The sequence below is a fragment of the Myotis brandtii genome, unplaced genomic scaffold (genome assembly GCF_000412655.1).
Source record: "Myotis brandtii unplaced genomic scaffold, ASM41265v1 scaffold246, whole genome shotgun sequence".
In the NCBI taxonomy this organism is placed as follows: domain Eukaryota; kingdom Metazoa; phylum Chordata; class Mammalia; order Chiroptera; family Vespertilionidae; genus Myotis; species Myotis brandtii.
Window position 1 is genome coordinate 481108 of NW_005359310.1, and position 14283 is coordinate 495390.

Below are 14283 nucleotides of genomic sequence, written 5' to 3' on the forward strand. Positions count from 1 at the left end.
GGCCTCCGAGAGGAGTTCTCAGGAGCCATTTAGCCTGAGGTGTCAGCCGCTCAAGAGACAGTTCCTGTCCATCTGCTCTTTTATTTTTTAAATGTTTTTATTGATTTCGGAGAGGAAGGGAGAGAGAGAGACAGGGGCATCAATGATGAGAGAGAGTCATGGATCGGCTGCCTCCTGCACGCACCCCACTGGGGATCGAGCCCGCAACCCGGGCATGTGTCCCCGACCGTAATCCACCCTGGAACGCTTCGGTCTGCAGGCCGACGCTCTGTCCACTGAGCCACACCGGCAGAGCTGCTCTTTTTCTTTGTTTCCTTTTCTTTGGACGTGGGAAAGGTGCCACCATTTATTTGACAAGGTTCTGACATGTGTTTGCATGAACCCCCTGAGCCATCGGTGGGTGGGCTGCGCTTGAGCATGGCCACCTCCTTCAGGGCACCCTGGGACTGTCCTGACGAGGCGACGCCCCTGCAGCCTGGGAGCTCTCCCTGACCTGGACTCCTCTCCCCAGCCCTGGAGCCCCCACTCTGCCTGTTCTTCCCTTGCTCTGAGCTGCAGGAATACGCACTTGGAGCTGAGGGGTAGAGTCCAGTTTAAGACAATAGGGTAAAAATGGGTTGTATTCAGGTCAGCCTGTGGAGCACTGTGCCGAGCCCTGATGATACAGATGGGTAAGAGGTGACACTTTTTCCCTGGCATTCGTAATCTAGAAGAGGACATTTACAAGTTAGACGGTGACACCAGTGGAAGAGGAGAAATATGTGCACTGCATGGAAAGACCAGGCCCAGAAAGTTCCCTCACCCTGAGCAGCGTGACTTGATGCTTAGAGCTTCGGCCTGTTTGCGGGAGGGTCTCGGGTTCGATTCCCGAACAAGGGCATGTATCTGGGTTGCAAGTTCGATCCCTGGTCCCTGTTGGGGTGCATACAGGAGACAGTCAATGTGTCTCTCTCACATTGATGTTTCTCTGTCTCTCTCCCCCTCCCCCTCCCTTCCACTCTAAAAGATCAATGGAAAGCCCTGTTGGCATGGCTCAGTGGTTGAGCGTCCACCTCTGAATCAGAAGGTTGCAGTTCGATTCCTGGTCAGGGCACATGCCTGGTTGCAGGCTTGATCCCCAGTGTGGGGGGTGCAGGAGACAGCGATCCATGATTCTCATCATTGATATTTCTATCTCTCCCTCTTCCTTCCTCTCTGAAATCAATAAAAAAAATATTTTTTAAAAAGAAAACATCTTAAAAAACCTAGCCTGCTCTATTTGGTCCAACATTTAATTAACTCGCCCCGAATGCGGTGACAGGCGGTCCCCACCCCCATTGGTTCTGGCCGTGCCTCCAAGCGGTGAGTGTGGTCACTGTCCAGGCGGTCAGTTCTGGAGGTGGTGGCTGGGCAGGCAGCGGTGTGAGCAGTGACCTTCCCTTTGCCCCTCGTCTGCTCATCCCTGTCACCCAGCCATGGGCCTTCCCTCCCCGCCCGGGACACTGCAGACCACTTGTCTCTGTGGTGCCTTCTCAGCCAGGAGGGTGGGCTGCTGAAGAGGCTTTGCACTCCCTCTTGCTTGGCACCTTTGTCGACACTGACTGTTGGGTTAGGACAGTGGTCGGCAAACCGCGGCTCACGAGCCACATGCGGCTCTGTGGCCCCTTGAGTGTGGCTCTTCCACAAAATACCGACTTCTGCGCATGGGCCACGAAGTTTCAATCTCACTGTACGTGTGCGCCCACACGTGGTATTTTGTGGAAGAGCCACACTCAAGGAGCCAAAGAGCCGCATGTGGCTCACGAGCCGCGGTTTGCCGACCACTGGGCTAGGGTATGGTGTGACCCAGAGCACAACAGGTCCGACCCTAAAGGAGGCTTGACTGTGTGGCCTGTTTGGGGATGCTCTTAGGATCCCATTCCGCCCCTGAGTTCCCCGGCCTCCTGAGCTGGCAGAGTCCTGGGCATCGTAGAGAGGCTGCCGCGCGGTGGAGACCAGCCTGGGATTCACGCTGGGCCGTCCAGGCTTAGGCTCCATTCTGCTCAGGGGAGGAGGCTCTGGCCAGCCTCGTGGTGCTGCCCCGTGATTGAGCTCCTGGTGGCCCAGGAGTGGAGCTGGTGGTGGTGGTGTGGATGGCTCCTGAGCCCTGACTAGTGATTGTGAGATTTGGGGGGGCAGGGAGGAGCGGGAGCCAGGAGTCTCTCTCCCTGGATTACATTCCCCTCCTCTCTCTGCAGTTTGTCCTGAAGAATTACGGAGAGAACCCCGACGCCTACAGTGAGGAGCTGAAGAAGCTGGAGCTGCTCCGACAGGTAGGAGGCCGTGCGTGTGAGGTGTGGCCAGGACTGGTTTGAGGGACGTGAAGACACCACCTGCAGCTGTGTTCTCGTTTTATTTTCAGTTTTGCTGTTGTGTGTTCTTATTTAAATGTAGCACTTTTCCGCATAAAAGCAAAACTAATGATAGGAAAATTTGAAAATACTAAAAAGCAAAAAGAAAACCCATCCTAAAAGTCATTTCGTAATTTTTATATATTTTTTAAAATTTTTTATTTCTATATACTATCTATCTATCTATCTGTCTATCTATCTATCTATCTATCTATCTATCTATATATAAGAGGCTAATATGCTAAGTGTCTGTCTGGTCGATATAATGCACACCTAACACCAGGGGGCGGATGCTCAATGCAGTAGCTGCCATGACACACACTGGCCATTTACAGAGAAATGGCAACATGGACCTGGTGCCCACAAAGCAACACTCGGCTTCCCTCAAGTGGGACACAGGCCCACCACCACCCCGGAGCGACACCCCACCAAACCGCAGCCGATGTTGCCAAGACCCCATGGTGCAAAATGTGGCCCACAGCCCAGCCCAGCCTGGAAACGACGCTATGGGCTCTGGGTAATGATGTCACGTAGCAACACCCAGCTTCCTCTCCCTAACGACTAGCCTCCTTGGAGTTTCTTCAGCCCTAAAAAGTTTAAGCTGTAGGCAAGATAGAAACAGGTGGCAGCTTTTCTAGTAATTATTGGGACACTTTCTTCTCACAGTTGATACAGGCTTTCTTACATCAGGCTAATCAGGGAATACTTCAGTTTTGGGATTTGGAGTAATTCCTGGTGTATAACTTTATAATGCAATTGATCTGATTGGACTCATACAGTGCCTTACGCATAGGAAATGTGTAAGGAAACTGTTGAATGAACACCTATAGATCCCTGATTATATTAAAACCAACTGAAATGCTTTAAAAAAAAACAAACACTTATGCCCAGCCCCATCTCACATCAATGGGACTCTGTGAGCAGAGGGTCTTGGGCCAGTGGTTCTCAACCTTCTGGCCCTTTAAATACAGTTCCTCATGTTATGACCCAACCATAAAATTATTTTCGTTGCTACTTCATAACTGTAATGTTGCTACTGTTATAAATCGTAGTGTCAATATCTGATATGCAGGATGGTCTTAGGCGACCCCTGTGAAAGGGTCGTTCAACCGCCAAAGGGGTCGCGACCCACAGGTTGAGAACCGCTGGTCTAGGTAGTGATGTTTTCTGATAGCTCCCCCAGGTGATTCTAAGAGCAGCCAGAGCTGAGAACCAGTGAATTTAACCTTGCAACAAAGAGACCCCAATTCGTCATATTTCTCCCCCACTAATCCCATCCTTTCCCCCATCGCCTCCACTCTCCACACATACTCAACCAAAGATTCTTCTAATTCAGTGGTTCTCAACCCTCCTAATGCCGCGACCCTTTAATACAGTTCCTCATGTTGTGGTGACCCCCAACCATAAAATTATTTTTGTTGCTACTTCATAACTATAATTTTGCTACTGTTATGAATCATAATGTAAATATTTGATATGCAGGATGTATTTTCATTGTTACAAATTGAACATAATGAAAGCATAGTGATTAATCACAAAAACCATATGTAATTATATATGTGTTTTCCGATGGTCTTAGGTGACCCCTGTGAAAGGGTCGTTCAACTCCCAAAGGGCTCGAGACCCACAGGTTGAGAACCACTGTTCTAATTCATTTCAATGTGCACGAATTCGTGCACCAGGCCACTAGTACTATATAAAACCCCGGGAGAATCATACACCACCTATACGCCTGCTTTTTTCACTTCACAACATATTGTGGATATGTTTCTGTATCGGTGAACATACAACAGGAGTATTTCAATGGCCTGTGATCATTTTTAAAAAAATATATTTTATTTGTTTTTTACAGAGAGGAAGGGAGAGGGATAGAGAATTAGAAACATCGATGAGAGAGAAACATTGATCAGCTGCCTCCTGCACACTCCCTACTGGGGATGTGCCTGCAACCAAGGTACATGCCCTTGACCAGAATCGAACCCGGGACCCTTCAGTCCGCAGGCCGACGCTCTATCCACTGAGCCAAACCGGTTAGGGCTGGCCTGTGATCATTACATTGAAGTATAGTTTCATCAGCCCCTCTTGGAGAGCACGAGGTAATTTTCGGTTTTTGCCATTTGATGCTCCCCGTCTCTATAGGGTCGTTCCTGTAGGAATTGGTGGGAGAAAAGGATGTACTTGTCTCCCTAGCAGCTGTGTGCCTGTTCCTGTTGTTCCTTTTCAGTGCTGGCGGTCTGATAGGTGAAAGGGTATTTACTTTGAATTTATTTGGTTAATAGTAAGGTTTCACAGTTGTTAATGTATTTGTTATATATCCTCTTTAAGGACTTGACTGCTGTTGCTCTTTGTCCATTTTTTATGAGAGTGTTATACTTTATTTCTTACTAATTTTTAAGACTCATTCATGTATTAATGATATTGCTTCTTGGTGTTATGTGCTACAAATATTTTTCTCAGTTCATTGTTTTTATTGGGTTTTTAATGCCCACCTTTCAAAGAAATAGAGTTGCCTATATATTTTTGAATTAGTGTTTTGCATTTTTTTGAATAAGTACCCAGAAGTGAAATTGCTTGGTTATATGGTAATGGTAGGTCTATTTTTAAGTTTTTGAGGAACCTCCAAACGGTTTTCCATAGTGACTGCACCAATTTACAATCCCACCAGCAGTGCACGAGGGTTCCCTTTTCCTCGCCAACACTTGTTTTTTGTTTTTTCAACACTTGTTGTTTTGCTGATTTATTGCTGATAGCCATTGTGACATGTGTGAGGTGATAGCTCATTGTGGTTTTAATTTGCATTTCCCTGATGATTAGTGATGTTGAGCATCTTTTCATATGTCTCTAGGACATCTGTATGTCTTCTTTGGAGAAATGTCTGTTCAGATCTTCTATTTTTTAATCAGATTGTGTTTTTTTCCTGGTGTTAAGTTGTATGAGTTCTTTATACTGCATTTTGATATTCACCCTTTATCTGATGTATCATTGGCGAATATGTCTTTTCATTTTGTTGATGGTTCCTTCACCCTAAAAGCTCTTTAGTTTGACATAGTCCCATTTGTTTTTCTTTTGTTTCCTTTGCCTGAGGAGACGTATCCAAAAAATTGTGGAGAGTGATATCAAACAGTTTATTGCCTATGTTTTCTTCTAGGAGTTTTATAGCTTCAGGTCTTACATTTAAATCTTTAATTCACTTGAGTTTATTTTTGCATATGGTTTTGGAAAGTGGTCTAGTTTCATTTTTTGCATGTATCTGTTGAGTTTTCCCAACACCACTTATTGTCTTACCCCATCGTGTATTCTTGTCTCTCTCTTTTTTTTAAAAAAATATATTTTATTGATTTTTTTACAGAGAGGAAGGGAGAGGGATAGAGAGTTAGAAACATTGATGAGAGAGAAACATCAATTCAGCTGCCTCCTGCACACTCCCCACTGGGCTGTGCCCGCAACCCCGGGCATGTGCCCTTGACCGGAATCGAACCTGGGACCCTTCAGCCCACAGCCGACGCTCTATCCACTGAGCCACACCAGCCAGAGCGAGGCGTCTGTTTTTATGTCAGTACCAACCTGTTTTGATAACTAACCTTGTAGCAGTGTAGTTTGAGGTCAGGTAGCGTGCTGTCTCCAACTTTGTTCTTTCTCAAGGTTACTCTGGTTATATTGAGGGTCTTTTGTGGTTCCATATAAATTTTGAGATTATTCTAGTTCTGTGAAAAATGTCATTAGTATTTTGATAGGGATTGCACTGAACTATAGATTGCTTTGGGTAGTATGGTCATTTTAACTATGTTAATTCTTCCTTTTATAATAATTTATAGTCTTCCATTTGTGTCTTCTTTAGTTTTTCTCTTTAGTGTCTTACAGTTTTCTGAATACAGGTCTTTAAGTTTATTCCTAGGTATTTTATTCTTTTTGATGCAGTTGTACATGGGATTGTTGTCTTAATTTTTCTTTCTCATAGTTTGTTGTTGGTGTATAAAATGCAACTGATTTCTGAATCTGTTTTGTACCCTATACTTTACTGAGTTCATTTATTCTAATAGCTTTTTTGTGTGGAATCTTTAGGGTTCTCTGTAGTATCATGTCATCTGCAAATGTCAGTTTTACCTTTTTCTTTTTCGATTTGGATGCCTTTTCTTTCTTTCTCGTGTTTGATGGTTATGACAGACTTCAGTCCTATGTGGAGTCCTGGAGGAGTTCTAGCCAGTGGGCTGCTTCCCACTGGGCCCTCAGTTCTGGGACCTGGGGGGGTCCGGTCCTGGCACACGGGCGGGTCCCACCCCCTGTGTGCACCTGCGTCTCAGAGGGTTTACGTCTGCTCTGCTGTTTGAGCAGAGGGGTCATTTGCTTTGTTTGTTTGTGTGTTTTTTTTCTTCTGAAAATAGCAATCTCTTTATTGCTTATTATAAACATTGAAAATGTTCGCTATAAATACATAAAGAATTAAATATATCTTTATGTATATCTGTATGTATAGAATAAGATAAAATAAACCCTATTGCTCAGGGATAGTCACTTAACATTTTCATATATAACCGTATAGATTTTTATTGTCGTCTATATAATGTAGTTGGATATCAGTGTCTACATGCTGTTACATAAATGAAATCATACCCCTCATCTATTACATACTTTCGCCCCAATGATACGTCTGATCTGGAAATCTTAACATATCTTCAGTTTTTCTGTGTGAGGAGATTCTCTTGTGTGGGTAGCCTTGACATAACTTACTTAAATAATTCTCTCCCCCCACCCCATCTACCCAAACAGCTGCTTTATATTTTTCTGTTACAGTTTACATTCAATATTTTATATTAGTTTCAGGTATACAGCATAATGGTTTGATAATCATATAAAGCGTTCTAATACCCGTCTGACACTATCCATAGTTATTACAATATTATTGACTATATTCCTTGCGCTGTACTTTATCCCCCCCGGCGGCCATCAGCCTTGCTCTGTGTCTGTGCGTCTGTTCGGTTTTGTTAAACAGCCTCTTTAACGGGCATGTTGGTGGTGCTCACTGTTTGACCTGTTAACAGCGCTGTGCCAGCTCTCCCTCGTGCTCACTGAGGCAGCCGCTCTCCGGATTTCTCTCTATGTTTTTGGATACAGAACTGTGGGTCACAGTTTGAGTATATTCAGAATTTGGATGCATGTTGTCAACTGCCTTCCCGACGGTGGGCTGACTCTGCCCACCGCTCTGGCCGAGGGACGGTGTGTTGGACGACATGGACGCAGCAGTGGGCTTTCCTGGCCCCTGGGTGGGCAGTGTCCAGCTCTGAGGCATTTCCTCAGCCCCGAGTGATGGCAGGCCTGCTTCTCCCATCCTCCCCCAGAACGCCATCCGGGTCCCGCGGGACTTTGAGGGCTGCAGCGTCCTCCGCAAGTACCTCGGCCAACTCCACTACCTGCAGAGCCGGGTCCCCATGGGTTCAGGCCAGGAGGCTGCTGTTCCTGTCACCTGGTGAGAGCTGACTGGGGCGTCTGGGTGCTGGGGATGCCCCTTCCTCCCTTTTCCTGTTGCAGAGGGTGGGGAGCAGCTGGATATGGTGTCTCCCAGGGCCTCCCTCCAACCCTGCACGGGGGTGGCTGGGCCCTCACCTGCCCTCAGGATGACCAGGTGCCATGTGTGCAGGACCGAGATCTTCTCGGGCAAGTCTGTGGCGCACGAGGACATCCAGTACGAGCAGGCCTGCATCCTCTACAACCTGGGTGAGCTGCCTGCCGCCCCGCAGCAGACGATGGGGCCGTGGGCTGGTGCAGGGAAGACCCCTGTATTCGGACCCCTCCCCTGCCTCCCACATCTCTGCCAGCGCCTCCTTTCTGGGCCTCGGGGAGCCACCTGTTGGGGAGAGGCTCTATGGGGCTGCTGCCACGGTGTGGCCGCTGTGGGCTCCGCTGGGACGATGGCCGCCATGGCTCTGACTGGACAGCTCCCAACCCCCCTTTTGAGTTTGGGCTGCTCCAGGCAGAAGGAAAACAAGGTTGGGCTCAGCCGGCTCTGCTATCACCCTGATGACTCAGCCCCAGCTGGGCTCCAGGGAGAAGCTTCCAGACCGGACTTCTAGGCTAGAGTCTGCACAGGAACTCTCCTCCGTCCACCTGCACCCCTGCTTGGTGCCGAGCAGGAGCCTGGGGGTCTTGGCCAGACGTCGATGAGTTTCCCCATTTGCTCAGCTTTGATGTCCATGGACCAACTGCCCCAGTTCAGACCCGTTTTCCTGATCACGGGTGACAACACTGCGCCCTTTGCCTTACTGTTAACACAGGTGTGGGGAGCACCCCCAGACTGACCCTGTGCCCTCTGCCTCCCCAGGTGCACTGCACTCCATGCTGGGAGCCATGGACAAGCGGGTGTCTGAAGAGGTGAGCAGGGCAGGGCAGTGGACGGGACATGGGATGTGACCAGGGAGGGCTGCTGCGCGCTCTCAGATCCCGAGTTGGGCTGAATCCTGCCCCAGGTCTGGTGCTGCCCTTGGCCACCCTCCTTCTCTCCCTCCCAGGGCATGAAGGTCTCCTGTACGCACTTCCAGTGTGCAGCAGGCGCCTTTGCCTACCTGCGGGAGCACTTCCCTCAGGCCTACAGCGTCGACATGAGCCGCCAGATCCTCACTCTCAATGTCAACCTCATGCTGGTAAGGAGGTGCCCTGGTGGGAACTGAGTTGAATCCAGGGAGGGGACTTAGAGCTGGACCCTAGACAGGCCCAGCAGAGGGCAGTGCAGGGCCTGGGCTCTGGTCTGACAGCGCCAGGTGGGTCAGGAGCAGGGCTGGGGACTGGAGGAGAGGGTGTGGAGAGGTGTCCCTGGGGTCTGCCTGCTAGAAGGGCAAGGCCTCGGGTGGACCAGGGAGTGGACCTGACTGGTTGCCCAGGGCCAGGCTCAGGAGTGCCTTCTGGAGAAGTCGCTGTTGGACAACAGGAAGAGCTTCCTGGTGGCCCGCATCAGCGCCCAGGTAGGGTGGGGGAGATGTGCTCAGGGCTGGCCTTCGGTGTCCTGCCGCCGCCCACTGACCCCATCGGGCCCCCAGGTGGTGGATTACTACAAGGAGGCCTGCCGGGCCTTGGAGAACCCTGACACCGCCTCACTGCTGGGCCGGATCCAGAAGGACTGGAAGAAGCTGGTGCAGATGAAGATCTACTACTTTGCGGCTGTGGCTCATGTGAGGCACCGTGCCTCTGGCTCTGGGCGGGGCTGAGCTGCCACAGCCTGGGAACTAAGTAGCCATGTCTCTTTCCTCCCAGCTGCACATGGGGAAGCAGGCTGAGGAGCAGCAGAAGTTCGGGGAGCAGGTGAGTGAGTTGTGAGGACAGCACTCAGGACCGGGTCCAGCCTTGTTAGTGAGATGCCGGTGGATCCCTTCCCTACAGAATGGGGGAGGTGGTCTTCTCTCGGCCTCCCATCTCCTCATCCCTGAACAAGCCCCTGCTGCAGCCTGGGGTGTCCTGTCTGTGCAGCCCTCATCCCTGGGAGCTGAGGAGGCATAGCAGACTCCCTGCAGAGGGGCTGGCTGGCACCCAGCTATCTGGCCTTCTAGTGGGTCATGTGACGGCCAGGCAGGGCTCATTGGGGGGCAGAAGGAGGAGACTCCAAGCAGGGAAGGACCAGGCTCTCCCCACTGTCCCCACAGGTCGCGTACTTCCAGAGCGCCCTGGACAAGCTCAGTGAAGCCATCAAGTTGGCCAAGGTAAAGACAAGAAAGGGCCTGCTGCCCGAGAGCCTGAGGACGGAGCAGCCTGCGGGCGGGGGTGCTGGCACTGGCCTTGTTGATGCTGACCCCTTCCCTACCCTGCAGGGCCAGCCTGACACTGTGCAAGATGCACTTCGCTTTGCTATGGACGTCATTGGAGGAAAGTGAGTCTGTGGGGCCGGGGGTGGCCCTGGTCCTTCTCATGAGGAAGGGTCTTGGCCCTCTGCCTGCACCCTTGAGAGGGAGCCACCAGCGCCAGAGAGCAGTGGCCCCATAGAGGCCAGCTCCTGGGCCCCTGCTGCTCATCCAAGACCCCCCCCCCCTTCCCTGGACCCCCAGGTACAATTCTGCCAAGAAGGACAATGACTTCATCTACCACGAAGCTGTCCCGGCCCTGGACACCCTTCAGCCTGTGAAAGGTCTGCCGCTGGGGGGAGGCTGGGGGTCAGGGAGGAGGGACAGGGGCATAGAGCAGAAGTGAGGGCTGCAAGGGCCTGGGCTCCACAACTTCTCTCTCCCAGGTGCCCCCTTGGTGAAGGGTACAATTCTGCCAAGAAGGACAATGACTTCATCTACCACGAAGCTGTCCCGGCCCTGGACACCCTTCAGCCTGTGAAAGGTCTGCCGCTGGGGGGAGGCTGGGGGTCAGGGAGGAGGGACAGGGGCATAGAGCAGAAGTGAGGGCTGCAAGGGCCTGGGCTCCACAACTTCTCTCTCCCAGGTGCCCCCTTGGTGAAGCCCTTGCCAGTGAACCCCACAGACCCAGCTGTCACAGGCCCTGACATCTTCGCCAAGCTGGTCCCCATGGCTGCCCATGAAGCCTCGTCCCTGTACAGGTGGGTGGGAGGGCGGGCCCTGCCCTCGGCATGGGTGGGAGTGGGGTTTCTCGAGAGACAGAGGCTTCCAGCAACTGCTCTGTCGCTTCTGCAGTGAGGAGAAGGCCAAGCTGCTTCGAGAGATAATGGCCAAGATTGAGGACAAGAATGAGGTGCTGGAGTAAGTGTGGGGCTGGGGCTAGGGTATGGGGTTACACACCAGACCTCGGTGGGTCCCTGGTGCTGCCCGCAAGAGGGAAGGTAGTAGCGGGTGTTCCCCGCTCTGCCCTCCCCACCCAGGTCTTGTTAGTGAGAGCCTGAGTCGTGGGAGGGGTGTCCATTCTGCCCGTGTTGTCCGCAGTGCGGTGGGCATGCCCTGGGGCCAGGCCAGCCTCAGGGTGGAGGTCAGGGTGCTGGTCTGCTCTCTGCTGGGGCCTCAGACTTGTCTGCAGCTGCGGGGGAGACTCACCCTAGTGCACTCTCTGTACATGTGAGGACGGGTCAGCACCCATCACCTGCCTGGTCCTGGTGTCCCCACAGCCAGTTCATGGATTCAATGCAGCTGGATCCCGAGACAGTGGACAACCTGGACACGTACAGCCACATCCCGCCCCAGCTCATGGAGAAGTGTGCAGCTCTCAGCGTCCGGCCCGACACTGTCCGGAACCTCGTCCAGTCCATGCAAGGTGGGAGGGGGTAGGCAGGTGAGGGTGGGGATGTCATCTCCTGTGGCCTTTTCTGTCCCCTGTTCCCCCAGGATGGAGGTGCACCTCTCCCAGCACCTGGCACAAATACCGTCCCCCACGCCACACCCTGGGTGTGCTTGCTCGGCAAGCATTGGGCTGCCCACAAGCCTTGACTGAGGGTAGTGCTGTCTCCTGGGGCACAGGCCAGGGTGGGTGCCTGGTCTGCCTGCCTCAGGCTGTCCCCCTCCCCATACACACCCTCAGTGCTGTCAGGTGTGTTCACGGACGTGGAGGCCTCGCTGAAGGACATCAGGGACCTGCTGGAGGAGGATGAGCTGCTAGACCAGAAGTTGCAGGAGGCAGTGGGCCAGGCAGGGGCCAGTGTGGCCGGTTCCAAGGCGGAGCTGGCAGAGGTGAGGCGAGAATGGGCCAAGTATATGGAGGTCCACGAAAAGGCCTCCTTCACCAACAGTGAGCTGCACCGCGCCATGAACTTGCACGTTGGCAACCTCCGCCTGCTCAGTGGGCCTCTGGACCAGGTCCGGGCTGCCCTGCCCACACCAGCCCTCACCCCAGGTGAGCACCCCCCTCCTGGGCCCTGGCTGAGATGACTGGGGCGTCTCTGGCCTCACTGACCCCTGCTGCCCCCAGAGGACCAGGCCGTGCTGCAGAACCTGAAGCGCATCCTGGCCAAGGTGCAGGAGATGCGGGACCAGCGCGTGTCTCTGGAGCAGCAGCTGCGGGAGCTCATCCAGAAGGACGACATCACCGCCTCGCTGGTCACCACGGACCGCTCCGAGATGAAGGTGCGGGAGCAGGTGGCGGGGCCCTGGCTGTGGGCTCCACCCTGAGGTGGCAAAGCCTTGAGTGTCTGTCCTCACCCCCAACTCCCTTAGAAGCTGTTCGAGGAGCAGCTGAAGAAGTACGACCAGCTGAGGGTGTACCTGGAGCAGAACCTGGCTGCCCAGGACAACGTCCTCCGCGCGCTGACCGAGGCCAACGTGCAGTATGCGGCCGTGCGCCGGGCGCTCAGCGAGCTGGACCAGAAGTCAGTGCCTGGCCTTGCGCTCCTGCCCAGAGCCCCTCCCTGAGCTTGGCTCCCGCCGCTCACCTCCCGCGGGCCCCTCTGCCCTCCAGGTGGAACTCCACGCTGCAGACCCTGGTGGCCTCCTACGAAGCCTATGAGGACCTGATGAAGAAGTCCCAGGAGGGCAAGGACTTCTATGCGGACCTCGAGAGCAAGGTGGCCACTCTGCTGGAGCGGGCCCAGTCCACCTGCCAGGCCCGCGAGGCTGCCCGCCAGCAGCTCCTGGACAGGTAGGTGTGGCCCCAGGACCGCAGGGCGCTGCAGCCCAGACCCTGTGGCTAATTGGGCTGGTTCCCCTTCTTCCCTCGTCCCGCAGGGAGCTGAAGAAGAAGCCACCCCCACGGCCCACAGCCCCCAAGCCACTGCTGCCCCGCAGGGAGGAGGGTGCGGCTGGGGAGATGGGAGACCCGCCCGAGGAGCTGCGCAGCCTGCCCGACGCCTTCCTGGGAGCTGCCGCCACACTCCGCTTGGCTCCGGTCCCCTTCCCTGGCTCTGCGGGCCCGGGACCCCACTATCTCTCAGGCCCCTTGCCCCCAGGCAGTTACTCAGGACCCACCCAGGTGATGCAGCCCAGGGGCCCCCAGGCTCCGGTGGGGAGATGGGAGACCCGCCCGAGGAGCTGCGCAGCCTGCCCGACGCCTTCCTGGGAGCTGCCGCCACACTCCGCTTGGCTCCGGTCCCCTTCCCTGGCTCTGCGGGCCCGGGACCCCACTATCTCTCAGGCCCCTTGCCCCCAGGCAGTTACTCAGGACCCACCCAGGTGATGCAGCCCAGGGGCCCCCAGGCTCCGGGGCCCCCTGCGATGGCCATGGCGCCTGGACCCCCCATCTACGCGGCGCCTGTCTACACACCAGAGCTGGGCCTCGTGCCCCGCTCCTCCCCTCAGCACGGCGTGGTGGGCACGCCCTATGGGGCCATAGGCCCACACCCCCCAGCCGCAGGCCTGCCCTCCGCCCCCCCGCCCCAGTTCTCGGTCCCCGAGTTGGCAATGGGGGTCCGGCCAGCCACCACCACGGTAGATAGTGTCCAGGCACCCATCTCCAGCCACACAGCACCCCGGCCAAGCCCCACCCCTGCTCCTCCCCAACCCTGCTTCCCAGTACCCCCACCCCAGCCACTGTCCATGCCCTACACCTATCCTCTGGGGCCTAAGCAGCCCCTCACAGCACCCCCAGCCCAGCATCACTTTCCTCCTGGGATCCCCATGGGGTTTCCAGCCCCGAGGATAGGGCCCCAGCCCCAGCTTCATCCCCCACGGGCAGCATTTGGGCCCCAGCCCCCGCAGCAGCTCCCCCAGCAGCTCCCCCAGCAGCCCCTGCCACTCCAGCATCCCCACCTCTTCCCATCCCAGGCTCCAGGGCTCATGACTCCCCCACCCCCCTACTCCTTCGCCCCTCAGCCTGCTGTCCTGGGGCAGCCACCACCACCTCTACACTCCCAGCTCTATCCAGGCCCCTCTCAGGAACCCCTGCCCCCTCACTCTGGGGCTCTGCCTTTCTCCAGCCCTGGGCCCCCTCAGCCTCCCCATTCCACCCTGGCCTATGGTTCTGCCCCTTCCCCCCGGCCCCTGGGCCCCCAGGCAGCCCCTCTCTCCATTCAAGGCCCCTCACCTGCCAGCCAGGCCACCTCTAGTCCCCA

The 14283-nt window shown here is 54.4% G+C and overlaps 1 protein-coding gene across 1 annotated transcript in view; it reads left to right on the forward strand.

The window, feature by feature from the left end:
* The first annotated feature begins 2196 nt into the window (after positions 1-2196).
* PTPN23 (protein tyrosine phosphatase, non-receptor type 23) overlaps positions 2197-14283 on the forward strand; it is a 14629-nt gene continuing 2542 nt past the window's right edge. Inside the window, exons 1-20 of the mRNA XM_014540502.1 lie at positions 2197-2291; positions 7706-7833; positions 8005-8081; positions 8686-8735; positions 8873-9004; positions 9242-9322; positions 9398-9529; positions 9612-9659; positions 9998-10054; positions 10163-10221; positions 10397-10476; positions 10779-10893; positions 10988-11053; positions 11413-11558; positions 11823-12134; positions 12210-12364; positions 12455-12606; positions 12696-12875; positions 12962-13094; positions 13265-14276. Of these exons, the coding sequence (XP_014395988.1) occupies positions 7796-7833; positions 8005-8081; positions 8686-8735; positions 8873-9004; positions 9242-9322; positions 9398-9529; positions 9612-9659; positions 9998-10054; positions 10163-10221; positions 10397-10476; positions 10779-10893; positions 10988-11053; positions 11413-11558; positions 11823-12134; positions 12210-12364; positions 12455-12606; positions 12696-12875; positions 12962-13094; positions 13265-14276 (3025 nt within the window). The 5' untranslated portion in view covers positions 2197-2291; positions 7706-7795. The remainder of the gene's footprint in view (positions 2292-7705; positions 7834-8004; positions 8082-8685; positions 8736-8872; positions 9005-9241; positions 9323-9397; positions 9530-9611; positions 9660-9997; positions 10055-10162; positions 10222-10396; positions 10477-10778; positions 10894-10987; positions 11054-11412; positions 11559-11822; positions 12135-12209; positions 12365-12454; positions 12607-12695; positions 12876-12961; positions 13095-13264; positions 14277-14283) is intronic.